The sequence below is a fragment of the Epinephelus moara genome, chromosome 4 (assembly GCF_006386435.1).
Source record: "Epinephelus moara isolate mb chromosome 4, YSFRI_EMoa_1.0, whole genome shotgun sequence".
Classification (NCBI taxonomy): domain Eukaryota; kingdom Metazoa; phylum Chordata; class Actinopteri; order Perciformes; family Serranidae; genus Epinephelus; species Epinephelus moara.
In genome coordinates, this window is record NC_065509.1 from 18,591,632 (window position 1) to 18,619,230 (window position 27,599).

Sequence of the window (27,599 nt, forward strand, 5' to 3'; positions counted from 1 at the left end):
GTAAACCGTCGAGGTGTTTCCTTCAGCTTAAACCTCATATGTGGGTCCGCAGGAAACGAGGCCTCCTAGAATATTCACCTTCTTTCTTGGCACGTTGAGGGCACTGCAGTAGTAATGTAGGCCAAGACACTGTCTATATGAGCTCTAACAGCTGTGGTTTTAGATAGGATTTATATAAAGTAGTAATTGGCCTGTCTATACTCTGCTCAGAGGTGACAAAACTGCTCATTCCCCTTGTGTTGTCATTAAAGCTATATCTAACTTTCTCTCAGGCAGAGACACCTGGCATGTGCCTGCTGGCACTCCTCTCAGGACCTCAGAGACATCAGGGCGAATTTTGGACTAAAACGCAGTCTGTGGTAAGTGGTAAGTATAAGCATTTTTCACAGCAGGCATTTTGACTTGTCGTAGTAGGAAAAGCAGGTGTTACCACTAACATTACTGGCTGTGCAGTATGCAGGTGTTCCAGTTAGTCAAGACAGTGTGACAGTGACACAGCATGCACAATAACAGGACCCTGAAGCTGAAGCAGCTAAATGGAATTCAGTTATCATGTATTTTATTATTTTTTTTCACCCGTGCTTTTCTCACTTTGACGTGTCATAATGTCTATAATTAAGACTATTAAAGGTCCAGTGTGTAGGATTTAGGGTACATATTGGCAGAAATGGAATATATAATATAATAAGTGTTTTCTTCAATGTAGAGTTACCTGAAAATAAGAATTGTTGCGTTCTTGTTACCTTAGAATGGGCCTTATATATTTAGGGAGTAGACATAAGGAGTGGGTCCTTGTCAGTCTTTAAAGAGATCGCTATGTTGCACCGCAATGTTTCTACAGTAGCCCAGAACAGATAAACCAAAAGCTGGCTGTAGATGGGGCGATGCGCAGTTTAGTGTCGGCTACCGTAATTAGCAGCCAATACTTGAAAGTGAAACGGCTTTATTCAGTGTTTTTAACAGTTTAAATCACTGGTCTCTTTGTTTTGGAGAGGAGGACTCGGCTCCTGGTTAAAACCTCTTGAATGTCTGGATTAGAAATAAGGTGAGCACAAATTAACTTATCAGAGAAAATAGTTGAGCACACATTTGCAGGTGCTGGGCAATGGGCTGTCTGCGATGTGCCAAACAAGGAAGGACTTTATTCAGTGTTTTTATCATCTGGTCCGTTTGTCTTGGAGAGGAGGAGACCTCTGCGGATGATTCAGCTCCCCGTAAAAACCTCCTGATCAATGAACACTAAAGGAGTTCTAGCTGGGAGAAGTTTCATCTGGTCACAACCTGCAATCCTCACCACTGGATTCCGCTAAATCTCCCTAAATCTTACACACTGGACCTTTAACTGTGGCAATGGCATATTACTTGTTTAGGTTTTGCTGGTGTGTAGTGTTCTGGGTGTTACAGATCTCTAACATCCACACACAGTTGAATTTTTACTGGATTATCCGTCTTGTTGCCAGTTTTGCAAAAGAGCACAACTTTATTGGGATGTTTTTGACAAAGAGTCTCCCCTGGCTGGTGTTTGGCTCAGCTTCAATCTGCTTTTCAAATGCTGAGCAAAAATACGAGTAACACAGAAAATCCCATTTTAAGTAAACCCATCTAAAATGTCAACAACACAAAACCATTTTACTGTCAGTTGTTGGTGTTGTGTCAAGATTTGAACTGTTGAGTCAACATTGGTTTTTTGCCAGAGGTAAATGAATGACGCAACCGCAGCCATAAGAACCTTCTGGCAGCGGCAAGAGAGACGATTATCTTTGAAATGACGTCATTTGTTTGGAGTCATTGTAACTGTCACTACTGCAAGTTTTCTGCATGCAATGTCATCTCCAACTTCTCTGAAAGAGTTTATATAATATACTTTATTGCTTGTAAAACATGAGTTAACTTTGTACACAGACAGAAGACCACAGTGACGACAAGATCATTGACAGTAAATAAAGACAGGAATGAATAGGTGCACATAAAGAAACAATGGATTAAGCCATGACGGGCTCATCGTGTGAATGAAACACAGACAGATCCACACAGTTTAGCAAAGCAACTGAACAATGACAACCACAGAAAATGTTTATCAGAATGTTAAAATGTTCAAGTGCTGATGAGAGAACATAGTCTGATATCTTGTTTATAAAAATAAACATGTCCCATGCCTTATACGCGTTATATACTCATTAAAATATATGTTTTGCTATTAGTCTCTATGTTACATTACTACTATAAATAAATTACCTTACAGACATGTTTTTATCTTTTCCTTTTTACAAAATAGTGAAGAGTTTGGATAAATCTTAATGTTACAGGTAATGTTTTTAAAAGTGTTTCATATTCTCTCAAATATGTTATCACACTATTTACATTTACAGTGTAGAATAATACATTTCCATACTGAATATCATTTGCAAAACATTAACATATTGCCACAGTGGCCTTTCATTTTTGCCTGCACTTAGAACTGTAAAATTATCTGTACAAACAGTATTCATCACCTTCAATGGTCAAAGTATCTGCCCCTGAAAGTCTATTACGTAAAAGTAGACATGCAGTACAGTGAAAGAGAAAACACTGCATATGGTTATGGAAAATGCCACATCAACAGCAAAGGACAAACTGTTAAAAGAGAGTGCTTGCAGACGACACAAATATGTTCGGAAACCAAGAAAAGAAGTGCAACTGGGCTGATATCCTGATTAATACTGATGGTCAAACTCTCAGTGTAAAATGAAAAGTATTATAGTGTGGGGGGGTCACATTGCTAAATTGATGAAAAATCACATTGCCTCACACAGACATGCTAATAAATAATCATCAAAGCTGAAAATATTAATAAAATTAACAAAAAGTGGCTAAAATTTACAGCAGTACTAAGTTAAAATTAGAATAGAAAATATCAGATTTTTTTTTATTAATGTAACTTTGAAAACATAGGAAGAAGGCAATGAGCAATGAAAGAAGAAATTACCCAAAAAATGAGAGAATATTAAAAACAAGAAAATGAGTTTAAAAAAAAAGAAAAGAAAAAAAAGAAAGAAAAACAAACACAAGGAAATGACTTTGAAAGAGTGCTTAAAAATGATTAAATTATTATTATTATTAATTTAAAACCCTTTAAAAACTGAGCAATTTGCCTTGATTCCTTTTAAAAACATGGGAAGAAGGCAATGAGGAACAAAAAAAGAAATGACCCCAAAAATAGCAAGAAATTAGTAAAAAGAGAAAATTAAAAACAAGAAAATTAAAAAAAGAGTCCCTTGTTGGGAGAGAAAAAAGCGACATTTTAATTTTTAATTCATTATTTATTTATTATTAATAATTCTGTGACATAATTTTAAAATGTAATAATAATAATAATAACAAATACAGTTTTTTCTTTTTTTTCTGTTTTTTAAAAATAATTTTCTAAATCTATTTTTATTTATTTATTTATTTATTTTTACAATTTGTGTGACATTTCTCACCAAGTTGCTCAGTGCCTTTTTCTCCATGTGTTAGAAAGAAATGGCAACAATTTGCTCAGGGTTCAAAGGTTTAAATACTTGTGAAAGGTGTCTGAAAGCAGCACAACAAAAGTGATGTCACTCCAGGTTTCAAAAGGGTAATTGATTTACAGTGTGTGACACTAAGAATCCTCAAATAAGTTTCTTACCACCAAGCAGTTGAATAGCTTGACTCAGGCTGGATGTTTACATCATACACAGTATTTTATAAACCTTTGAGTTGGTTCATTTGAGTACCATGACTGACGAATACCTTCTGTGCAAGACACAGCAATATCACATTTCTTGTCTTTAGTATTTTGGCAACCCAGTTGTCCCTTTTGACTTGGCTTCACACCACTGTCTTTCAACAGTATGTCCAGTATACATGTTAGGCCAGGACAGCTGTAAAGCCTCTCACCAAAAAGAGGATGAGACACAAAGAAGATTTCAGACAGGAAACAGATGTGTTAGTTTTATTAAAATACATAGAAAACTACTTTGTGTGTTTCTTATATATTTGCTAGATTGCACAATGTATAACAGCACATAGAAAGCAAATTTGTTTATACTGTATTTGAAAACCTGAATAAAAACCAAGGATCCTTTGAAACGGGTAAGCGTTAGCTTTGAGGTGATGGATAATGTCAAACTGGTGGTGTGGACTCAAGTGAGGTTTTCAGCAGCAGAGTGAATAAAAAACACTTAATCAAACATTAAAAGATACATTTCAACTTCAGAGCTAATTTCAGAGGTTGTGCAAAATTCTAGTGATAAGCTTACTCACTTGCAAGTGGATGGCTATATTTAAAACTATGATTCACGACGAGTGAGATGTGTGTGAGCCATGGATCAGTGATGGTGTAAAATACACTCTGTGCGTTATTAAGTACAGTGTGGGTATTCCTTCTCTACAGCTGAGTGAGGTAACGACACTCATGACTGTATAGTGGATTAGACTGTGACTTGGGTCTCTGCTACATTGTCAGCCCTGAGCAGGTGTGTCTCGTACCTGCACTGTTAGAGAGAGAGAACGGGCCTCTGTCAGTCAATATAGTTTAAAATGTCATACTCGTCTTTCAGCGGTGTTCATTTTCCAACACTGTCACTTACATTTTGACTCTTGTATCACTACGCCAGACATTGTCAACATAGCCAACAGAGATCTCCATTTTGCATTACAACAGTTAGAAAATTAAACAAACAAAGCACATCACCATCTAACCAACCAACGCTTTGGACTACGCAATTTACAGAAGTCGCTACTTGACGAAATCTCTGAAGTATTTTTGTCCAGAGCATACATTTATTTCTGATGATTTATTATGATCTTTATAGTTCTCTTATACATTTCAAATATATTCTTCACTTTTTTCTTCACAAAACTTTATATTATTTGCTAAGTAGACACAACTCAAATATACATTACATATAAAATATTATACTATAATGACATATGTATATTGTGAATATTGATATGAGGTGATTAGCCCTGTATCACCCAGTCTGTTATAGGGTTCTTATTCCATTGTGCATTAGTTTGGTGTATCTTTATATTTCAAAACAAGATCCACGAGGCTACCTCAGGGCCTGTAAACATGGGATGGAACAGCTGCATTGCAATTTTTACTGAGGATGAGTCATTGCATGTCTTGTAAAAAATGTAAACAATAAACAAATAATGAATTTGGATAGAGTAGCCACCCACATTCTGGACTGTTTCGATTACATCCCTGCCAGATGTATTCTTACTGGGCAGGCAGAGTTTTGATGGGTCGAGTGAGTGAGCTCATGTTATTGGTGTTGGAGGAAACTTGGGGGCTCACTGTTTTAGTCGGCAAGCTGCTTGAGTGTCCCATTGATTCCTCTGCTGCACGCAGAAGCAAAGTGTAGTTGATCGCTACCTCCTCAACCTTTCTCAACAGCTGCAGCCTTTGGGTTTCTGAACGAACCCCTCTGACCAATTTGATGAAGGTCTGAGTTAGTTCACACAACACTTGAAAGCTGGCTGTGACGACAGCGAGCATACGCGTTGGGCTTTTTTCAACACTTGCCACTCGTCGACAAGATGCTCTGAATTCTTTGAAGCGCACCGCCAGCTCCTGTTTGTACTCTGCAATCTGTGAGGGCTGAAGACGAGCCTCGCCCTCAGCCTGTGGGCTGTTAGCACACTGACGCAGAATAGCTAGCAGCTCATTAGCATCCAACTGGGCATTTAGGAAACCATCAGGCAAGCTGAAACTTTTCCCCTGTAGAGCCTGTACTCGTGATAGGCTCCCCTCCAGTGTACCACAGGCTCGTAGATCAATCTCCTGTGTCTGTGGCTCCTCTTCTTCTTCCTCCTCTTCCTCCCCACTGCAGTCCTCTGCATTGAGAACCTGGAGCGTTTTGCTTACGACTGGAAAGGTACGTGAGTCCAGCTCCATGCCTGGAAGGACCTGAAGGGGTATGGAGTATGAAAGCTCATCCTTCTCACTGCTTTCATCTGCTGCCTCACACTTCCTGTAGCAAAAACAAAATGAGCAGCATTTATCCTTGTCATCGCTGTCTTCACTGGGCAGGGTCAGCAGCACCTCACTTGTCCCTTCTTTACTGTCGCGCAGTAGCTCTTCTCCCTGAATGAAAAACACACCCTTTTTCCCTTTCCCCTCTGCCTGATGAGACTGAGTGTGGATTGGCTCTACTGGGGTGGGGAGCCTCAGCCCTGTGGCCCTCACTCTCTCCATCTCCTTCTCCAGACTCTTGGCTTTGGGCTTCACCTCTGCATACACAGGTGTGCTAGAGCTGTTATCCAGTTCCCCAATACTGTATCGCCTCTGGAGCTTCTTGTATTGTGGACCTCCCATGCAATCTGTTTGAGAAGTACAGGTGGGCAAGCAGGAACCCTGCTCTCCCCTTGGCTCTCTTGACTCCAGACTAGTAGAGCGTATTCGTGTTGTCTTGATCTCTAAGGTCTGAGGTCTCCTTGTAGCACCTTGTGCGTGAGGTGCTTTGGAGACTGCAGGAGGGGTCTTCGAGAGAGTTCTCTCTCTGCCTCTGTGTTGTGTCTCTGTTGTGGAGCCAACTGGTGTGTCAGGTAGTCGCATGCCCCTACACATTCGCTTACAGTCACAGCTGCGCCGCTGCTCCCTGGAGATACCTGGTGCCTTTAAGACAGGGCTGGTGCGGAGCTGGCAGGCACAAGGAGTGCCTGAGGGCACAGGTGAGGATCCCTGGGGCAAAAACTCTCCCTGGGATGACTTGGGTTTCAGCAGCTCCTCTAAGAACTCTAGTTCATACTGGCGGACTTTCTGCAACTGAGCCCTTCGCTCGTCTGTTTCTCTTCTCATTCTTGCTGGGAACGTAGCGGAAAGAAGGTTTCTAAAGCTCAAGAAAGGGGCACTGCGCTGGGACTTCCCCTTGCCAGTGCCTTGCTTCTTTGAGTCCCTTGTTGGGAGAGTGGATACCTTATCTACAGAAGGGCTAGGTGTTGTTAGATCATCTAAAATAGGTAAGGATTTTATGGGGCATTTCTGTGGCTCAGGGTGGGCTTTGCCCTGGGCACTCTCAGCCTTGCTTTCAGCTGCCTCTTTTCTCTCTGCTTTTACAGGCAGACGAGGGGAATACTTGGTTTGTATTTGAGGGCTGGGTTTTGCCAAACTCGGATCTGCTCCAACTCTCACTGCATTCTCTTTGCTGTTAGCAAGCTGGAGGCCTTTGGCCCGAAGACGCTCATCATCTGTCGGCGAGGAGGATTGAAACACCACTATCTTCTGAACCTGTGGGTCTTTTAGTCTTAGCTGAGGCCCAGGCTCCTGTTGCACTGGGCATGTGCAGAAAAGGTCGTCAACTGGCAGAAGTTCTGTGGAGCTTGAAGGCTTCATGGTCTCACTAGAGGCAGTCTTGGCATCTTGGCACGTATTAGTGGGAGAAATCTTGGCAGAGGCAGTTCTGTCCACAGGTAGGATTATAGGTAAGGCTTTGTTGCTAGGGTCTGTATTAAGAGGTGTTGTTGTCTTCCCTTTTACACCCTCAGAAACATTGTGTGTCTCTCCAGAAGAATTTGTTAACTTTTGATCTTTACTGACTCGACCTGTCAGTGAAGCACCGGACACTTTAAGTTCTTCAGGTGACTTAGAAGGGGGATCAGGAGTGTTTGCTTTGGTGGATTCAGAGTTTGCTTTTATTTCTCCTTTCTGTTCAGTCAGAATAGTGTCTTGATTGCCCCCCTGCTCTGTCACAACACTGAGTACTGCAGAGTCTTGACTGGGACTGACTTTAAAGGGAACCGTCTTGCTGAGGATTACTTGCTTGGGTGGACAGCCAGCACGAATCTGACCCACAGAGAAAGCCCCAGTCCCTATGGTCTTTGCTGTGCAGCCAGGGATAGCCAGGGGGAAGTCACGGCGGCAGAGGATACGTTCTTTGTTGATATGGTGAGCCAACAGGTAGGCCTGGTTCTGGTTCTGCTTCATAGCCGACACCATCTCAGAAACATCTGTCAATTCAGAGGAGTTGGTCTCATGGCCTGAGTCCAGTGATGACTCAGGTGTAATGGCGGCTAAGACAATCAGCCCTGAGGAGGAAGGCAACACAGTACACTGTTAGGAAAATCATGAAGCAACAAATATTAATCAAACACATATCTTAAAATTCCAAATTAGTGTTTTACTGTGGTCATTCAGTTATCAAACCAGACATTTGCGCTTGAGTGGATTTATCTTGATCACAAAACAGCAAATATAATTTTGAGATAGATTTAATTTGTTCCCCCAAAACAGGCCTTCAAGATCATATTTATAACCACCTTTACAACTGATCTATGTGCCAGTGGGCTTACCTCACCCAACCTTAAAGAACTGCAGCTTTTCTGTGCAGATGCATGTGTGTGCTTAACAAATGTGCAAAGACTAGCACATTTCAATTATATGTCCATGAAATCTAAAAAATCAATGTAATGGGCTTGTTCTTTTTACCTTTTAAAGACACATGACATTGTGTAATCATCAGCTATTGCTGTTCCTTCCATTTTTCATAAAATTTTAGTTTTAGACTTAAATTTTATTCTAGTTTAGGTTATTTGTCACTTTGTTCAGCATCCTATAGGAGGTTATCTTGAACTTTGTACCTTAGGTCTATGTTGTTTTTTGCAGTTATTACACATGCATTCCTACCACAAAATGAAGAGACTACAGGATTGTCAAGTCATTTCACAAGATAATAAAAACTGATGTATAGCCAATGTACTGTGTAGTATTAATAAATATTGATAAAGTAAAACTTTATGGGATCAGTACTACTGTTAATTTTGTGTGTGAGATGTGGGCCGTGGCAAGACTGAGGCTGTTGACCTGCAGTCTGTGTTGGCTGTTGAGGGTGATGGGGGTAGTCCTCAGAGGCTGCCAAAGCCTCTAGTGCCTGTAAGGTGGACACCAGAGCATCATCAAGCTCCTGGGCATGATCTCGAACTGTTCTCGTGGCCACATTATCAATTAATGTCACAGGCACATCTTCCTTGGCTTGGGCCAGCTTCCCAGAGGTGACCCCTGGGGTGGCACTTGTTCGAGCCTTTCTGCCTCTCTTTGGGTCATCCTCATCTGAACTGTTGTCCCTAAAGCCAGGTGGTGGGGCAGCAATCGCAGGTGGTGGTGGTTGCAGTTTCTCTCCACCACCATCTGCCTCATCCTCCTCTTCATTCCCTGGGGGTGGCAGGGCCATGAGGTCAACAGCGCCTCCATCTCGCGAGGCACAAGCACTGGAGCAGTGTTTCCCCGAGCTCCCACTACTGTTCCCCACTGCTGACAGACCCTCTGCTCTGTGCCTGGCTTTGCAGGAGTCACAGAAGTACCGTGAGTTTTTCTGAGACTGACCCATTGTCTGGGCTCGGATTCTGAATCCTGCATTCTCCACTGCTGGGGTCTCTAAAACCCCAGCTATTTCCTCTGTACTCTGTTGTGTAGGGTCTGACTTGGTGCGGGGCCGCGCAGGGGGCTCATGGGAAATAAAGTTTTCGTTGATGTCGAGTTCAGCTTCGGCGTGTGTTTGGAGCTCTTGAAATTGTTGTTGTTCTCGAAGGTGGACATGGCACAGGCCCAGATGCTGAGGCTCTGCTGGAACTAGGGCCCTTGAAGAGCCTGACTCCCTGTGTGAGCTTTCCCTCTCGTCCCCTCGCCGGCCTCCACTTGGCAAGCTGGTTGCCCCAGAACGTGGGTGAGCATGGTGGGAGCTTCTGTAATCTGAGGATAGAATTGTCAGAGCAGTGGAGAGTTTGAGGTGTTAAAAACTAGTGGGGATAGAGAAGATCCAGATGGGAAAGCAGAGGTGACAGCTGGTGGTCACATGGGGATTATTTGTTATTTCAGAGATGGATGTTGAAAGTTGAAGTTTGTTTGAGGTTGGAGGGTTAGATTCTGGTGGAATGTGATGGTATGATGATCCTTTGTTTATGTGGACTACAGGTTGAGACAGCAGATGGCAGAGGGGACCTGTTCATGTTTGAACAGTACATATTCATGATTGCTGTTAAAAAATAACTAATAATCCATATTACTCTATCTTGGGGAAAAGAAATATGAAGTATCCCATTCCAATGGGTTAAGATTGAGATGAGAGGAGAGACAGCAGAGGGCGCCATGGGATGGTAGTGTCAGAACCTGGTTACTACAGGTAATGGATTCAGCCAATGAAGAAGCGGATCAATGTCCATGTAGAGAGAACGTATGATGAAGATTACCAAAGATTGCCTTACATGCAGTGTTTAAAATGATGCTGAAAGTAAGACACTCATACAACTTTAAATGAATGATGTGAATGTTTCATGTCAAACTTTCATGTAAACAATAGAGTTTTCTGTAAAATCTTTGACATCTTATGTATAATGTCTAATGAGAGCATGTGTTCCAGTTGGACCCCAACAGATCAAAAAGCCCTCTAACATACCTGCCTTGGTCAGCTGAGACTGACCAGGGGCCCGAAAGTAGATGGTCCGTTTAGGATCTACAAACAGCTTGTAGTAGCCGGAGATGAGGCATGCAAAGTTACTGGCATCAGGCCACTCCATGAGTAGTACCAGGGGCTGCAGGGGGTGGGAGGGAGGGGAATTAGGAGACTATTTAGAGGACAGGCAATAAGCATTGCCTGCTCATTTTGTAATGACCTGTTAAACAAATTCTTGAAACGTGTAAACACTTTTGTACTCATGAATTTTATTGTTTGTTAAGTTAAAGAGATGGCATGCAAGATGCACATTTTTCCCTGCTGCAAAATGGTGTCTTGCCATATCAGATGTGATTGCAGAGTGCTACTCTTGGAGACTGTGTTGTAATACCTTGGCCTCATGGATTGTCATCTCCACACGAGCCACTCCCTGGCTCTCTCGGTACAGCTGGATCTTGGCAACCCGACTGAACTCGGCTAGAACTGTTGTAAGGTTGTTTTTCAGGTCAATCACATGACTGATGCCATGTCGAGGGCCCACCAGTAGTGTTGTAGCTGATTGTTTCTCATCCTGTAGAAGAAGACAAGAGGTTCACAGTTACTTACTATAGTATATTGGAATGTCACATACCTCTCAAAACCTTTAAATATCCACTGTTTAGACAATTCCTTAACATGTTAGATCAGTGCATTTAAATAACATGATCCTTGTGTGACTACACAGCTTTAAATACACATACACATCCATGAGGAATTCAGTAAAAGTGATGCATAAAGACTAAAAAATGTATTACCAGTCCAACAGTGTGGAACAGTATTCCACCAAAAGGCGGGAGGTCATTGAGTACACGCATGTACTGCAGCTTCCCTTGGAGAGGAGGGACCTGTCGACAGAATGATAAACAAAAAACGCTCATCTTTGAGAGAGGAGTCCTTCTCCAGCTCTTCTACATCCTCCTGGGGGCACTGTTGAGCCACAGATGTGGATCATAAAGTCTTATGCAACAGTTCCATCTATAGAGATGAAGGACTTGTCCTAATAAAAACGACTAGTTATCAAGCAGACATTACCATAGAACACAATAAATTAAAATCTCCTCTAAAGAAACGGCAAACTGTTGAGATTTAAATGTTAATAGTCTCCAAGAGTATGGCAATTTGGCAGGAGGTCTGTATATATGTTATAATGGCAGTATAACAAAGTGCAGTACAATCATCCACAAAGAACTGCCTAGATATTTTAATCATGGAAATCGTTACAAAGAACTGTTAGTGCTGAATTGTTTGAGATGGAGAAACCTTGTTGCCCGATGGTGGCGGATGCTGGTAGGTCTTCAGCAGCTGAGACAGACTCTTGCACACATTCTTCTCCTTGACTGTTGGAAGCAAAGTGAGGGGAAGGAAGGGCTCTAGTCCCCACTCCTTTCTGTGATCGAGAGCAAAGGGAAAGATGGAGGATTACACACACAAGGGAAGGACAACAGTGGAGGGTTTAATCAGAGTCCAGGGAAGATGTCGCAACAGAGAAGACACAGAAGTGTTTCTCGTCCCACTGGAGGACACAATGAGCCTAACTTACATCCTTTTTGACTCCTGGCTTGACATGGCCACCCTGAGTCTATTACAGGCGCAGTGGATCTGTTCTGCTTCCCCGGTTGTGATGGCAGAAGCTAATTTCTTGCTAGGTTGAGGTTTTGAAGAGTAAATGAGCAAATTGAGGGAGAGATGTAATTTCACAATGCAATGGATTTCTTTCTCTCATAACGACCTCGGGAAAATGATCCTTGAGTAATTTGAGTTTTTAATACTATTGGGATTAATTATTAATCAATTAGGCATTATTGAATGAACAAACTTCACTCTGGGACTGGCTGATATGGTATACAGAATTGTTAATGAGGCAAAAAATGCAAAACACCAGTTCTTGTGTGTAATTTCTCACAAGTTCATTTGAAGGCTAATTTAGTTTGCGGACTTACTCAACATGCTTGAGAGAGATCTTCTGATTGGGCCGTGCGGAGGACACAGTGATGTAGATATGGAGCGCAGCCAATCGTAACGTGATGTCAGATTTCCAGTCCATGCCAAAGCGCTCCTTGATGACGTCATTGCGACTCTGTTGGGACATGTTAAAATGTGGTTTTGTACACAGCTCATTGCAAGCAATCCTTTTATAAGTCGTATCATTAGTTTAATTGCAGGGACGGCTTCCAAAATTCATAAGACTGTTGGATATCAGTTAATGTGAAAGCTTTTTTGGAGACATTGCAACAGGGTCATTGTGCCTGAAGCCTGACTTTGGTGTATGCAACCTTTCAAACTGTAAAATCAGTCCAAGAAGGCAAAAGCCCTCGCTCTCTGAGGAGACAGCTCTCCAACAGTGTCATAAGATTGAATGACATCCTTTTAAACCCTCTTTAATCCAGTACCTGTATATAGAGGTACTCAAATGCAGCGGGGTCCCTCCTCAGCAGGTCTGCAGGGTCCTTGGGGAAGAAGCAGATGCGGAACAGACACTTCATCCCTTGGAAATAGGTTCTGTGCACCACCTGAGGGAATACGACAATATCAGATAGATAGCCAGCGACATTTTTGGCATGAGTCACACATATCATGGTGTAATTTTACAGAAGTGAACGGGTTAGTCTGCTTTCTGAATATCAAGATATAAGAACAAAATAAGACAGAGCTGAAAAAGATGAAACTGCAAGGAATGTGATTTGGATCCCAAAAATACAGCTTCACTGATAAGAATCATCTGCCTTCTTTTGGAAATTGTTTTCATTTTTTCTTTTATGTTATTGATTGGATCCTCATAGTATCAGAGCTCTCTGCTGACTTTCCAGTTTCCTGACAATTGAACCAATAGTATATACTGTGTGTAAATATATCCTGCAAACACATCCATCAATTGAAACTGCTTTTTTACACACAGCTTACACTCATTTCCCTGTTTTTTGGTTTCTTACATGTGTCAGAGGCTGGTTCTCCTGCAGCAGGTGCAACTTCTGATTCTGGTCCAGACCACCTGCCTCCAGCACCAAGGCAAAGTGCTCAATGTAGCGCAGTGAGAGGCGGTCCTGCAGGGAGGAGATCACATCCTGGAAGAAGAGACACGAAAAACGATCAGAGATTGAAATACATTTCCACAGTAAGAGTGTGTTCTACTGCAACAAAAAAAAATATATTTGATGTATGGAGGCTATTTTCCACCCCGAGTCCACTCTGTGTTTGTATAGGGTTATTTGTCAAATTGATATCCTTGTGATCTGTTTTGGCTCTTTACTGTGATATCATATTTGTCATTTTGTGCTGTGGATAGATCCACAGATATTCTTTATCCTGCACAGTGAGTGCATCCTATTCAAGGAAAAAAAAAAAAGCACGTCTACATGTTGGGGTGTGCAGGGCAATCGTTTGCTCTCGTGCAGATCGGTATCTACGAAGGACGTGGAGCTTTCTCATATCCTCTTTCTAAAATGCACAGAGACAAAGGGAAAATTCACAGTTTATCACATGGTACCCTTGGCTATGCCTGAGGATAAGGTTTCATTATTCTTTGCCCTCTTAATGCATTAGAGGCATGGACATTGAAAGGGATTCTATTGTGGTGATTTGTTACAACAGTTTGTCTCTAAGTCTCAGCGTGGAGGCTCATTAAGAGCTGTAGAATATGTATAGTAATGGTTTGCTTTCCGTAAACAATTTAATTGGCATTCCTTGATGTAACCTAAGCAACAGCTGTCTCTGAAAAACAGGGATAAGCAATTTTAACACTATTGACCTGTGCGGTTTGCATTAAATGACGCCCTGGGAAGCCACAGAATGCAATAGACTGTAGCCTAAGATACTGCAGGAGAGCTTCTTTAGTTGACAGACAGTCTAATGGGCATACAACGAGGCATTCTATTGTGGAATTGATTTAATCTGTGGCATTGTTTTATTGATCTGGGCCTTCTTATTATGCTGAAATTCCATTTAATTAGGCTGACAGGAGTTAGCTTCCTCCATCCCTCCTTTAAAGTGCTGCCGTGGTTCTCCTTTTCTCCCTCGCTCTTCCTCCAAGAGCAGAGGAGAGATTTGTGAAATCTAATAGAGCCTGTTTAATGAGTCTGCTCAGAGATGTCAGACTCATCTTAGAGACTGACATAGAGACATAAATGACCTCTGTCTGACTGAATTCAGTCGTTGCTATATGGCCTTAATCACATTACTTTTAGATTGTACATCCTAAAGACTGATGGTGAAGTTTCACAAAATAAAAGCTGTTTGCTTCGATTTATTTTCTCAAAACAATCACTTACTAGATATAAACTTGAAAGTAAGGACACTTAGCTCGAGCCATTTCTGGTTAACTTAAGTGTAACGGACCTTGATGATGTGTCGGAAATCATATACGCCTGGGTGGAATCACTCCACATGAAGCTTCACCTCAGTCCTTGCATTGAACCATGTTAAAAATCCATAGAATTCAATACTATATCATGACAAAAATCATCAATAGTAAGCTCATGGTTTGTGTGTATCTAATAGGCTAAATATTAAACCTATAGTAGTTAATTGTTTGGCCAATTTAAGCTGTAAACACAACCTTAACATTATCACCTTATTAAGTACGTGTTAGAAAACATTTCTTAATACACTACCATTCATTTGGAGTCATTCTTGTCTAGCTCTGATTTGGTCTTAACCAGCTTCTGAGAAATTTTACCTCTTTAGTTGCTAAATGCTCCACTGTGTTCACCAGGTAGTCACAAACTTTGTCTGGCTGCCATTAGGTGCTGGGCTGGTACTGTACAGTTAGTCTTTAGAGAACGGGTGGGCAATATGGCCCTAAAATTATATCACGATATTTCAGGGTATTTTTGGAGAACGATAATCTTGACAATATGACAATTAAGTGAAAAAAATATCATGGATATAGTTTAATATGTCATCCTGAGTTTGCCTTCAAATCTTCAGTAAAAACTAAAGAAAAATGATCTTATTTCTGTAGTTTGTAAACAATAACAGTAACTCAGAGTGAGATTCAGATTCTGTATGAAATATTCATAGTTACACAAAATAAACAAATTTAAACAGCTCCCAAATACAAAAAATGTAACCTGGGATCTATATATATAAATCAACAGGTGATTTCCCTCTGTTTTAGCAAAATCCTAAATGATTGAGTTGGGTTTTTTTCCCACCTGGACCTTTATTCTCTGCCATTTCTCCTCTAATCATCACACTGCAACCTGTGACAGGCTGTTATGCAACAATAACTATCACACATTGACATATATGTAGTTTTTGTTGAGACGCGAGCGGCAAGTTTACATTACCAAAGGTTTATGACAAAATCACTTGAAGACACCGACTCTTGTGTGCGCACGTCGAGAAAGCAGAGGGAGAGATGCTGTGCTGCTGCCAGAGGAGCTGCTGAATGAGTTCAGTCTGAGTGTTAACCTCGCTAAAAGAGTCTGAGAAGCCCGAGGCTGTTCATAAAACATTCAGGACGCCGCAGTTAATTCCACACTACCGAAGCTGCGGCTCTTTTTGGGACCACCGCAGAGTCGGTAATACTTTAGCTTTCAGCCATGCTTGTTGTTGCTGTGGGTAACAGTATGACGTCAGTATGTCAACAAGCTGAAATATCGCGAGTATCACGATATTAAAATATACCGGTATTATCGTGGAGGAGATGATATGGCACACCTCTACGTTAGACTTTATTTTGCTGAAAAATGCCACTGATGAGAGCGGTAAGACAGAGTGAACAAACACAGCAAAGTGGGCACTAAAACCCTCCACTGACCTGAAGGGAACTGCCAAGTTGGGTGATAATTACCTGTGAGTTCATCACTAAAGGTTGGTCTATAGCTGCTTTATGTGACAAGCTTAAATTCGCAATAGCTGCAACCACGTAGGTGCATGCATCCACATGCTGCACCTTTTTGTCATTTGGCATGAACAGTTTATCAGACGATATCTCATCCTTGGGATGACCAATCTTTCCACCAAATCCTGGGCAAGTGAATCCATTTGGAAGTTATACACCTTTTTACAATAGGCCATTCCCATTGCCACTAGGGTGTAAATCCCAAGTTCCATCACAATGGATCCATCAGGAGCCTGTGATCGATATGAGACAATATCAGTAAATTTCCTCAGTGTCTTTTTCTTGGCTACTTACCATTATCTGCCTGGTGCTAGCACCGTTTCAATATTTAGGAAGGAGGTGTGCTTGGATGAAAATGGTGACGCAGACGTGCCATAGGAATTTCAAAATAAAGGCGTGTCTCAAGAATGACAATATTTATCTACATTTTTACCTTGCATTGGTGATATTGGATCTTTGAACATTGAATCGATGTATTGATCCAATGCTTCGCTACACCTCTAACTGCCACAGCCCCTTTTAGCCAATTGGCATGAACACAAACACACACACACACACACACACACACACACACACACACACACACACACACACACACACACACTCACACTGACTTCCATGCCAAATTTCAGCCTCCTAGGGCAAAAACTGTCACCACCAAAGGGTGGAGAAAGAGCTGCTTGTTGTAGCTAAAACATTGCAGTAAAACTGTAGTAAATACATACCCTAACAGTGGTACGGCTATCGAATGTAAAGGACTTAATCTGTCCATTCTCCAAGAACACCTTCAGCACATTTGGTATGAGTAGCAAGGATTCGTCCTTGAGCATTGTCTGAAAGAGAGTGAGAGAGAAAACAGCTTTGGTTTAGTGAAGAAACGTGATGGTATGTGTGAGAATGTGCCGAAAGTATTTATTCGAACAATACAAACACAGCTGTATTTGCAGGTCTGTGCTTTGCTATTGAAGCAAAACAAATGAAAAAGGAGGAGGCGCTTTAGAAGGAGTGTTAAGGAACAAAGATGCCTTATGTGAGCAATGGAGAGATACTTGAACTGAACTCTGAACAGTTTGAGTGGGAGCAAAACTCTGCCTCAGGATGCCCACCCTATGCATTGTAGGATCAAAAGAAGGGCTTATTCAGTTTCTGCAGTCTACCCATTCAGTATGTATACCATGCAAAGGAAATTGGATGGTGGGATTGAAAGCATTCACTACAGGCTTTCGTAAGTGGAAGGGAGGCCTGATTCAAGGTTACTGCTTTTACTCAAAGCACTTGTTATGAAAGTTATGATATGCAGTTCAGCTCATTCTTCCTAGGAGGTGATGAGATATGACGGGTACTCTCTCTCTTTAAAAAAAAAAAAAAATCTTGTTACAGGGTTTTTAAGCAAATGATTTAGTTCCCATTATGCTGCTTCAAAGAACCACAGTTGTGATCAGAGGGGAAGAAGGTTTCTTAATTAGATAAGATAGACCTAAGGGGTTTAATGTGACATGTAGCCAGGATGCAGCCCAAATGAAATACACCATACTTTGGGCCAAAACAAAATCAATCCTTATCTCTTTCCTTTTCCTTTTATTATCTGATAGTGGGATTTGTAAGAACAGTAGGCAGACATTACTCATGACAGTAAGGGGATGTGGATTTATTGCAACAATATATCTCAGAAAATGCATTTAGTTGAAATGGAGAGCTGTGTCCACAGCAGATGCCTGGCAGTCTGTTTTTGGAGAACTTAAGTATTCAGAAGGCCCAACAAGCTGTTCTTTTGTGCAGATTGGAAGCGACTAAAGCCTGAGTTATGAGTCAACAGATCTTTCTCCATACTGCAGCATTAAAGCGAGGGTGAACCAGTGAAGAGATGCCACAAACGGGTCTATCACTTCCCATTACAAGCCACTACCTTTGTTCTTGTTAGTGAGGGAGAGCTTGAGCCGATTTGTCACATGCAGGGAAAGTGTTAGGAGAGGCCCATCACAGCTCAACCATCGCCATGGCCTCATCTCTTCCCCCCTTTCTGTTTCTCACTAAACACCAGGCTAGGTGGCCAACACTGATAAGTCTTCAGATGATCAATAGCAGCCTGTGGCTCCTGATTAGAAATGTCTTGCTGTGCCTTGGGGGGGTAGTGGCAGAAACATCTAATCTTTGCCAGTCATGTCTAAATGGATTCACATTTCTAAGGGGGAAACGGGAAAGTTGAGTAAGGTCTTGTGTCCACCAAAGCATTTTTTCCAGCTCAAAGTGCCAGACTCACCTTAGGAAGCGCACAGCTGGGAGCGCTTGAGAGTACTTTGGAGGTGCAGTGGTTTTTTTTTTAGCTGAGGCGCTTTGGTCGTGTCTGGTTGACTTGATATATTCGCGGAAGCAAAGATGTCAGCACAAAGTAGAGTAGGGCTGTACCCGACTCAGAATTTTGTCAATAGAATCAGCTTTGACTGTTTGATACAAATATTTTACTATTTGTTACTTTATTCCATCTAGAGTATCGAGCTATACTATGTTAAACTGCCATGTAATATAGTAAGTTAGCCCTCGAGGTAATAAGTGCTAACTTCGCTAACATTGGGTTGAAAACGTGCAACCATTTTTTGCCGACACCAGAGATCAAACAAAAGCCAGATGACGTTATCTCACAGCCTGACTGGGCTAAGCTTCTCTACCTCCGCGCAGCTGTCTCCTTCTCACTCAACCTCACCCTGGGTCTGGGTCTGCAGCTGCCTGTACCCATCACGGACATCTTCTCTGAGCTGATGGGACAACTCCACTTGGTGTAATGATTTAAGCCCAGAGAGCTGGGTGAAAATAAAGAGCACTGACTCTACAGCTACTTCTGAGGACCAAATTGTCCCTCGAAGTACACTGAGTCTCCGACTCATGACTTGAATCCTCAATTGTCAGAGGGCAATCCTAAAGTATGCTCTTGCCCATTCGCTGGATGAAGGGAAGGCTGAAGCACACAGGGGGTTAGAACAATACCAGCGTGGGTCCATATGAGGAAACATATATTGCTATATATATAATATGTTAACATATTTCTCCTCCATTGTTGTTATTTTTGTTGTTCAACACTTGTACCTGTAAGATATGACAGTTGGTCTTTATAGTATTTGTTCCACCCCTGCACCACTGTGATTGGGCAGCTGGGTAAAAAGTGACAGTGATGAGCAAAGCATTTTACACAAAGTCGAGCATTTTTCAGCTCTGGGCGCTCATAAAAAGAAACGCTAAATGTGCAGTGCTCAGTGCAGAATAGATGGTCTGCACTTTGTTATGCTGCTGGTGTTTGTAGCTTAGCAGAAATATGTTGCGCTCCCATTGCAAATAAAAAAATACGCTGGCCTCAGGAAAAAAAGCCTCGGTGGACACGGCCCCCAAGAGACAAGACCCAGCTCAGCTCCTCGACAGTATAGCTCAAGCCGTAAATAGAGCTGATGGCCTTTGCTGGTTTGGGAGAACACCTTAATTTAGATCTCATAAAGGAAACCTCAGGGTCCACATGATGTTGATCACCAGCACTGCCAGGGTAGAGTGGATGGTTAAATCAGTTGTAATGAAAAGCGAGTTCAAAGTTGTCTGCCTAACACTCCGCGTTGGCTTCGTCCAAAGGTTATCAGAGACCTGGTGGTCCATGTGATGAGCAATCCTGTTCTCTACCTCCTTCCATTGAGTTCAGGGTAAATAGAAAATAGAATGGTGAAATGCCCTGCGCTCCAACTTCTGATTTTTTATTGATTGTCCGCTGCTTATCATCTTTGTGCTCCCACTTTATTTGCAGTGTAAACCCCCCACCCAACCCTAACCTCCCTAGATCCCTGATTAACCACAGGAAATTAGGGACAGTACTGAAATAATTGTCAGAAGGGGTGCTGAATTATATATTTCATTTTATAAAACAATGGAAGGCCCAGTGAAATTACAGGCATACTGTGCAGGAATTGTCAGCTGCTGATTGTAGTGATTGCTACAGTATCACCAGTAGAAGTGAAAGCTTTGTCCGCTTGGCATTTTGCCTTCCTACATTTGCATTTTTTCTGCACTGTATCGCTCTAATTTTTGTATCTTCCCTTAGCCAGTCCCTGACTTTTTAAAAAGTTCCAACTTCACTTGCATGCTGTGCCCAGATACATCCTGAGCACAACAAAATACGAAGGAAACAAGAAAATACAGGCAGGGGACAGCGTCTCCACTACATACTTCTAGTAGGTCATAAGTGATGATTGAGAGGGATTACTTTCCTATAGTTTTATTTGTAGGAAAATCCTTTATAGCATACTGTTAATGTTTTCTTTGGAGCTTCCTCTTCACTTAGGAAAAAAACTACAATACCCTCTGTCCCCAATATCTCAAACTAATATATTCTGAATAAAAAGCTGTGAAATAAACTGTTAATATAGCTACCAAACGCGTGGGAACAGGTGACAACTCTGATGAAGGGCTTGTGCACGACAGTATTTTCATCCCACCCCATATCCTCTACATATGGCATGACGCGAAAACCTCCCCATCTTTTTGATGTAACTATCTGATCTCTCTTTTATGATTTAAATCACATATAAAATATGAAATAAAGAAAAATATGGGGTACAGTAGCTTCTCCTTTCTCTGACCTCCTTTGCCCCCTAGCAATTAATTTGTGTACAGTTCTGTGCCTTGTACATGTGCCAGAGAGCCAGTCTTTGTTGCACAATGTGAAATAATGTAACCCAAGCCACATCAGATATATCAGTGGCCTGCTGATGTTTAGTCAAGTAAGAAAATTGGGAACATGATAGCCCTGCCATGTGTTACCAGGGAAGAGCTGACATTTACATCCCCAAAACATTTCAACATGTCTAAGAGACGTTGTAGCTGTTTTCAAAATGTGGGAATCCCTTTGAAAAGAGGTTCAGGTTGCTCCTTGGAGAATTCACATCATTCAGGAAAGCAATTTATTCCAGGCCAAACCAGTGGACCAGAGGCTCAGACACACACATACACACAGTAAAGAAGCTCAGACTGAAATAGGAGGACACAAGAGAGGATACTTGAGACTTTTACCATTGCTGATCAAACAAAAGAAATGCACAGTGGGAGAGAGGGGCACAGAGTAACACCATGTGTTTGCATGCATATGCCACATAGAGACACGACTAGTTGAACTTACTGAGTCTGGGTCGCTGATGGACACTTGCTCTGAAAAGCGCACTTTAGGCGGATTGGTTCGCAGGCGGGCCTTTTTGGCTGCACTTATGAAGGCAGACTTAGGTGACTGAGGATGAGAAGAGAGGGAGAGGAACCCTTGAATCAGCTTGAAAGAAAAAACGGAAATGAAAGAAAAACCCCTGCGACTGACAGTGCTAAAGAGACGCGTGTTGGAGAGCCGGCTAATGCTGCTGCAATGCGTCAGCTGCACACCTGCTTTCAACATGAAATTCACCCGCTAAAAGTTTTACTACTTTTTAAATTGTTGTGCTCGGTGGTCTGAGCGCAATAAAGATGTTGGAGCCAACACATAGGCAAATCCCTGCAGAACTGCTGCATAAATCATATGAATATAGGAGGTTCCAAAGTATGAGAAAGAAAAATAAATCAGGTTTGAATCCATTTGCATTTTCATAGCAGTATTTCATTTTCTAAAAATATCCAGCTCAGTTAGTCGGCTAAATAAATGTCTGTTTCCTCTATATGGATGGATGCACACATGATTTTTATTTAATAAAGTCTCATGCATGTGTTTATGGGCCTATATGAGCTGTTGTGAGAGGGGTTACCAGAAAAAGACTTTACCTTAATGTGTAGGCATGGCTATGAATACTAATGTATGTCTGCACTGCATTAGTGTGCACTGTTGGAGCAGAATACTGTACAGTGTTTCTGTATGATTCAGAGTGACAGTGAAAGTGTTGAGACTGATAAAGAGTAAGAGAAATCCAGAGGGAGAGAAACATGAAAGAGAGTGAGTGTCCTATTATACTACCTGATGGGGCTGCAGCACAGTGAGAACTATAGTGTCTTTGCAGCGTCTATGGAAAGACAACAGAGAGTGGAGTGGGTTAGATAACGCCACGGACAGCACGGTATTTGGAGATCCTCTCCGCTTTATATCTGCCATATCCTCACTGTCCTTCAGCTGCAAAAGGACTGTCTGATCCCCAGGTTTGTGTTGATGTAACGCATCACTGCCAACAATAAACAGTTTGTTCCTTTTGATCCATCCTCTTCACCCATGTCCTCTTTACTTCCACTTGCCCGTGTTGCTGGTCCCCTGGCCCGCCCCCCTCCCCCTCCCTCCCTCCTGGGACAGTAAAGGATGTTACCTTACAAGGTCTATGACTCTCTCTCGGGGCGCGTCGCTCACCGTCTCCTCGTTAATAGCCAAGATCTGGTCTCCGGGGAGAAGCTTGCCAAAGGAGGGGCCGTCTGCGGATCAGATGGGACACACAGACACAGGCATACAAAGTCATATACGTGCAGTGAAAAAAGAAAAGGAGACTTTAATTTGAATCATCATGGGATCTCTGTCTCGCTTACACACACGCGCACCCACACACACACACTAACCAGCAGAGACGGAGCGTACAATGACAGGCCTCTGGCTGCCTGCAATGAAGCCGAAGCCTTGAGTTGGGTGGCGTTGGATGGTGACCTGTCGAGCTGAGGCAGGACTTAGGGTACCACTGTCCATACCATCTTGGCTCTCCTCTAACATTTCAGAGCTGCAGATTACACACACACACACACACACACACACACAGACACATTCATAAATAATAAGAAAAGTAAATATCAGCATGCATTTTTATGCCTCTGTACTGGCAATAGCTGTGGCTCGAGGCCTTTTCAGGGTGTCCGTTCATCCTATTTTTGTGAATGCAGTGTCTCAAAAATGTCTCGAGGGAATTTTTTCAAATTTGGCACAAATGTTCTCTTGGACTCAGCGATGAACTGAGATAGATGATGACTGATAGATTTTGGTGGTTAAAGGTCAAGGACACCGTGACCTTGCGGCAGGCCATTACACAACGTCATAACTCAGGAACAGAAGGGGAGACGTGGTCAGATACTGAATTGGGACACTCATTTTGAAACTGGGGGTGCTTTCACACCTGCCCTGTTTGGTTGTTCAGTCGAGCTCAAGTTCGTTTGACCCCGAAGTGAGGTTCGTCTGGGCAGGTGTGAACACAGCAATTGCACTCAGGTGCGCACCAAAACAACCAGACCGAGACCTTCTTGAAGAGGTGGTCTTGGTCCGGTTACAAACGAACTCTGGTGCGACCTCGATCCGAATCAACTGCAGTCACATTACACATTGTTTGGGTTAAACATGAGCATGTTACAGTCCTGGAGGATTATTAATGTGCACCTCCTCCTGTACTGCCTTAATATGCACATTCGGCGTACTAATGCATCAAAACATTGTTTTCTAGTTGGAGCTGTGCCTCGTTTTCAAACTGTATGTTTTGCCTAAAATGAACAATGACGGCAATATAGTACACGATGACCAGCGCTAACATCAACCTGTGTAGTTGTGAAAGATGTGTGTGTAGTATATGTTTTCACAGACATGATTGTACACTGTAACTAAAACCTGACTGGTTCATGGAGACATACAACTGCAAAGCTTGAATATTCAGTGATGAGGAGTATTTTCTCTTTGCAGAGCAAAGCAAGTGTCAAGGTCATGTGTTGCACAGTGTACCTGTCACATGCGTTCGTGTGTCCATCCTGGACCTTGGCCATCCCCTGAGAGGAGGGAGCAGCATGGGACAGGGTCGCACTGCAAAGGCCGTTCTCTGTTTCGCAATCATTCACCTGCACAATAAAAAGGAGGAGACAAGGGGGGTGCAAGCACAGAGGTAAGATACCCTGCTTTCCCTGCAGTATGCCAGAATACTCTTTTTATAGCATTTTCTGTGTTGAAACCACAACTTACCAAAGCACAACTTGGAACATTGCTGCACAGAAAAATAAAATCATAGATGTGAAGATGGAAAATGTAACATTTAAGATTACAATCTCAGACGCCTTCCAGTGTCAACAAGTTGCATTTCGCTCTTCATAAGGTTCTGCGTCGTAGTGAAAAAAAAATGCACAAGATAGAGAAAAAAAATGTAGGCATTTGTGTTGCTAAAAGCATCTGACATTTGAGGCCTGCATTTAGAAAAACTGCAATTATCAACGCCCTATGACATAATGCGTTAGAATATGTAAGGCATTAAGGTCTCTGAGTCTGCCAGCCTTTCCCAGTGTGGACCAAGCTACTGCTGTTAACCACACATGCTCTTTTACAGATGCCTGTGTGGGAGGCAGTGAAAGCAAGATTACTGAAAGACTGAGTGCGAGTGTGTATGCGGCACGTGGGTTTCTGTGTTTGTGGCAGAAAATGACTGAACAAAAAAAATGGATGAAAATGACTGTATGAGGGGAAAGAGAGCCAGATATTTAGGCTAATATCTGTGATCTGGGACTCGCGTGATTGCTGACTAAAGATGAGACACTGATTGTGATGTTAATGTTGCAGATGGGCTAAAACAGAGAGAGACGCAGAGAAAGAGCACGGCAGCACTGTTGATTATTATGCAGGGATACACTCTTGAGAGCAAATACCTTTCTGAGTGCCACAGGCAGAGAACAAACTGTCAGAAACAGGAGGCTGAGTCACATTCGTCAGTAGTTCAGATTCATATTCTTGTCACTTGTTGTTTCTGATAACAGTGGCTTATGGGGGAGCATGGCTCATTTACAATTCCAGCGATGCATTACTGATCTCTACCTTGTATCATGGTATCAGATGAGGCTTGATGCATTGTAGATAGGCTTCATATTGAGCCCAGTCCATGACTTAAAATCCATTATGTGACGTGTGCTTTGAATTTCAATTATGCTAATCATTTAAAAAGATTAGATTTGAATAAAAATCTCTGTATTCAACATTCAGCTGACTTACAAAGGATCATCTGTCTGTATCAAAGGTGCACAGCAGTGACAAACGGCGCTGCACCAGCTGGTTCTGCCTCCAAAAAGGATTAGATGTTTTTGATTGAGGATGATTATTTTCTCCTTTGATTCTCCCAATGGATTCTGACAGTGCACTTTCTCTCCCCATTTATTCTCCGTCTTTCTGTCCCTCTAATGTCTTCCTCTTTCCGCCATCTGTGTCTCTCTCCAGTTGCTGGAAGGACGCTCATTCTGTCGGATCTTCAAGGAGGCGCCAGTGAATAGCCGTTCATCAGGTGTGTGTCATTTATGAATGTCAGTAACTCCTCAGTGCCTCTTCTCAAGTGCAGACGAGCCAAGATTTGACCTCACCAAGGAGGCTGTATAAATATCCCCATTGTCAATAGCCTGCACTTTCACTTCGTCCATTAGTCACAGAGCCTGTGTTGTATTCCGAGTCTTATTGTACACATCAAGATCAAAAATCAAAAAACTGAAATATAGCTCAAAATTGTGCAGTGCCACCAACGTCATTGTTACACAAGCAAACATAACTGTTACTGAATCAGAAACAGAGGAACGTGTCCTCATCTGTCTGTTTTCACCCTGTGGCGTGTGGATTTACAGCTTTAAATTCTTCACTTAATTTAGAGTTTTGACATTCAAAATAAGTGGTGAGGAAGAACTGAACAGAAGGGAGAGCGATGAAGGTAGCCGGGGGACACTGAAGCTTACACGTCTGCAAAGATAAACAGCCATTCAGCAGAGGGGCAGACCTTTTACTGAGAGAGGACGCCGAGGAATTCTGTCAAGAAATGATCCCCAAGGGCATCGGCAGGCCTGCCCGTTGCTATGGCTACGCTTCTCGGTAGCTTGTTGAGGCCCGGGTGGACAGAGGGATAGTGGGTGGATGAGAATAGTGATGTGGCCGCTCTCCGATCACCCCGCAGCCACTGTGGCCAGATGCCAACATTTCCTCGGGCACCAGAGGTCAGGGCATCACATACCTGCGCTCCTCCAGTGTCCCAGCATGCAGCAGCTCACCAGGCCTCAGGGTCCGCGAAGAATGACCTTTCACTTATTATCCTCCCAGGCCTGAATTATATCAGTGCTATCCTTAGCTCAGAGGGATGCTGCATTTCATACATCAACATCGCTGAATAGTTTCAGTTCCAGAGACAGTGAGGGTGCTCAGAAGTGACGGACGATGGTTGATCTATTGTTAAATCGCTTGACCAACTGACTAACTAGTCTGTCAGCCAGTCAGTCAAGCAATTACTCAATCTTTACACACCATTATAGCCAGCTTCCAGTTCTTTTGGTACAGCTACGCCAAGAGCTTAGTATCGGTACTCAATACCTTTTAAGGTATTGACCGAAATGACCTAGTACCAAGTAGTATTGAAACTTCTCCAGTCAAACAATACCCGCACTCGATCCTTTTTGTGCCTACACATAGAAAAAATGACTGTTTGAATGGTTTGCTTGCAGCCAGTCACTGCAGGCATTGTTCAGTTCAGTGCAACGCGTGATTGGCCCACTTCTGCAGCAGCTACAACCCATAAAGTCTGCTGTGGTGATGTTGAGTGCAGTTCAGCATGCCAAGATGCCACCAAAATGTTGGAAAGTATGGCAGTAGGCATACTACAGTGTCTGGCGGCATTTTACGCAACCAAATGCTTCCATTCACGTAATGGGTATCGAATGAAGTAGAAAACAAGGTAACAAATGAAGTATTCTGTTGGTATCGGTATTATTTTAAGAGTACTGGAAGCGTAGTTTTTTCAACAATACCCAGCCCTAGCTACATTAGATACAACCCAATAAATCTTGAGAGACATAAGGTTGATCATGTACTCCAAGAGATGCTGATGATACTCTTTGGTAATGCTGGAGGCTGTAGTTTGTGCTTTTACGATGTTTCTCATATTTTCAAAAAGAAATAAGTATGTCCACTTGTGGGAGTTTGATCTTCTAAACAGTATCAGATATTTTTAAAATGAAAATTCACCCAGATCCTTTGACAGCCATCTTTGGCATAGCAGGAGAGGAAAATAAGAATCTTTCGAGATCTAAACTCAAAGTAACAAAATTTGGCACTTTATTAGCACGGAGGTTAATCCTTCCTCACTGGAAAAACTCACATCTACCGAGCTGCACTCAGTGGTTGAGGGAAGTGATGCAACAGCTCAAACTTAAGAAACTAATATTCACATTAGATTATCACTCCTGATAACTTTATGAGAATCTGGATTTTTGTAATATATAAAAGCTAGACTCTAACCCCCCCCCCCCCCACTTTATTGATAACTCCACATGAAGTAAGTCACATCCACAAATTTATTTTTTTACATCTTGTAACCGATCATAATAGGATAGGCCCTGATTAGGCCTTCATCTTC

General features: G+C 42.3%; 1 protein-coding gene and 1 long non-coding RNA gene across 2 annotated transcripts in view; one reads left to right on the plus strand and one right to left on the minus strand.

Annotated features, from left to right (window-relative positions):
- Positions 1-271: 271 nt before the first annotated feature.
- Positions 272-26,709, plus strand: LOC126389413 (uncharacterized). Its single transcript, XR_007569857.1, has 4 exons — positions 272-366; positions 13,373-13,545; positions 23,921-24,116; positions 25,430-26,709. It is a non-coding gene; the product is annotated as an uncharacterized LOC126389413 (long non-coding RNA).
- Positions 3,505-27,599, minus strand: part of frmpd3 (FERM and PDZ domain containing 3) — a 112,525-nt gene continuing 88,430 nt past the window's right edge. The window contains exons 3-17 of the mRNA XM_050043090.1: positions 23,960-24,072; positions 22,822-22,976; positions 22,578-22,680; positions 22,238-22,283; positions 21,425-21,529; positions 17,001-17,108; positions 13,364-13,495; positions 12,824-12,943; positions 12,374-12,510; positions 11,694-11,820; positions 11,189-11,278; positions 10,786-10,965; positions 10,398-10,533; positions 8,810-9,694; positions 3,505-8,034 (exon numbers count right to left, since the gene is read on the minus strand). Of these exons, the coding sequence (XP_049899047.1) occupies positions 5,228-8,034; positions 8,810-9,694; positions 10,398-10,533; positions 10,786-10,965; positions 11,189-11,278; positions 11,694-11,820; positions 12,374-12,510; positions 12,824-12,943; positions 13,364-13,495; positions 17,001-17,108; positions 21,425-21,529; positions 22,238-22,283; positions 22,578-22,680; positions 22,822-22,976; positions 23,960-24,000 (5,172 nt within the window). The 5' untranslated portion in view covers positions 24,001-24,072 and the 3' untranslated portion in view covers positions 3,505-5,227. The remainder of the gene's footprint in view (positions 8,035-8,809; positions 9,695-10,397; positions 10,534-10,785; positions 10,966-11,188; positions 11,279-11,693; positions 11,821-12,373; positions 12,511-12,823; positions 12,944-13,363; positions 13,496-17,000; positions 17,109-21,424; positions 21,530-22,237; positions 22,284-22,577; positions 22,681-22,821; positions 22,977-23,959; positions 24,073-27,599) is intronic.